Below are 1,684 nucleotides of genomic sequence, written 5' to 3'. Positions count from 1 at the left end.
ACTGGGCTCGATCTCTCTTGACAGCCAATTGTCGACTGCGCCTCTCTCGAGGACATTTCTAACCTGTCCAACAGCAGCCATGAGTGCCAACAGCACTATTGTGGTTGCCTCACGGCCGCCAGTCCCACCGCAGCATATACCACCGCATTATTTCCCCCACAGCCAAATTGAGGCTTCCCACACTGGCGCCGCAAACACAGGCCAACCGCTGAGAGCCAGAGATCATCATCAAGCCTCAGTGTTCCCGATGAATACAAACCATGAACTTGACACCATGGCTAGCCAATTGAATAATCTCACTCTGGACCCAGCTACATTGGGCACGATGCGAGAAGCACTCTACCGTGCCCCGCTTTCTAAAACCAATGAGATTTTCCCCGCCGTCCGAACAAGTTACGAAGGATGGACTCTATGCCGAGCGCGTCCAGACACCTCAGAGGTGATATCGACCTGGGATGAAGTTACTCGAGAAAGGATGCCTCTCCCTCAAAACGAATTGGCCAAGATGGTATTGAAACGTAAAGGCAAAAGCGTGGCTGATAAGTACGACCGTTTGGGGAGCGGGAAGCGGAAACAAATTGACGCATTGATCCAGGACCGGAAAAAGTGCGATGGGGATAATCGATTTGAATGGAGTTGTGCTCACATTCAAGCCGAGATAAAAGTTGTCAATCGTCGCAACTTCACCACAGAATATGTTACGTCATCTCTCAAGTTAATCCTTATGAGACAAGTACGCCCTGGTATCGTGCTGCCTTCTCATACTGAAGTTGGAACTCTCAGTTCCGCAGCTAAAGCGAAGAATCAGAATGAAGAACAAAGATTTTCACCACCCGAAGCGCGTGGTCAACCACTGCACCATGCTAAATTTGAACAGCCAGATTATCAGCACCCTGGCAGGATGGGTGCTGCTGTCCAGCGCCAGAATGCGACCCCTATCCACACCAACCTGCCAATGGGTACGGGGACTCCCTATGGAGAGCAACACGGTACGCCTCAGCGGGAAGAGCCGCCGCGAATGCAACCTCATCCTCAACATGTGCAACATGCACAATTTGCTCACCTCGCTCCACCAGCTCACCACGCTCCACCAGCTCACCACGCTCCACCAGCTCACCACGCTCCACCAGCTCACCACGCTCCACCACCTCACCACCCTCCACCACCTCACCACGCTCCACCAGCTCACCACGCTCCACCACCTCACCACGCTCCACCAGCTCACCCTGTCCAGCATCCCCAAGTCCACCACCACTCCCAACCAGGTCAACCAAATCAACCCCATCAGCACGGCCAGCACGGCCCACATGGTCAGGAGGGTCAACACGGCCCAAGAGGTCACGCTCAACCTGTCCAGCATACCCAACACGGCCTACATAGCCACCATGGCCAAGGCAGTCAACGGCCATCACCCATTGATGTTCAAATAATAAATAATGGCTCGGAATTTGAACCCAATAAATTACCTCCACCTCCACACCCACCTATTCTCGACCCGAACGATAATCCGCGACAGCGATCATCAGTGCCGCAGCCACAACGTCTTCCGAATTTTGTGCAAGGATATCGAAAACAGCGTCGCACCAAACCAAGCTCACCTAAAATTCTACATGCGAGTAAGACACTTCCACATGAGGCCATGGGACATGGAGACTTTCGAGATGGGGACAGCAGCATTGATGAC

The 1,684-nt window shown here is 53.1% G+C and overlaps 1 protein-coding gene across 1 annotated transcript; it reads left to right on the top strand.

Moving 5' to 3' along the window:
• Positions 1 to 274: 274 nt before the first annotated feature.
• On the top strand, positions 275 to 1,430 carry HCAG_02512 (predicted protein; the record flags this gene model as incomplete). The annotated part of the gene is made up of 2 exons (XM_001542291.1): positions 275 to 733; positions 792 to 1,430. The coding sequence occupies 2 exons, from the start codon at positions 275 to 277 to the stop codon at positions 1,428 to 1,430; spliced, it is 1,098 nt and encodes a 365-aa protein (XP_001542341.1).
• Between the last annotated feature and the right edge of the window lie 254 nt (positions 1,431 to 1,684).

The sequence above is a fragment of the Histoplasma capsulatum genome, genomic scaffold (assembly GCF_000149585.1).
Source record: "Histoplasma capsulatum NAm1 scaffold_2 genomic scaffold, whole genome shotgun sequence".
In the NCBI taxonomy this organism is placed as follows: Eukaryota; Fungi; Ascomycota; class Eurotiomycetes; order Onygenales; family Ajellomycetaceae; genus Histoplasma; species Histoplasma mississippiense.
This window is presented reverse-complemented; position numbering and strand designations above follow the sequence as displayed.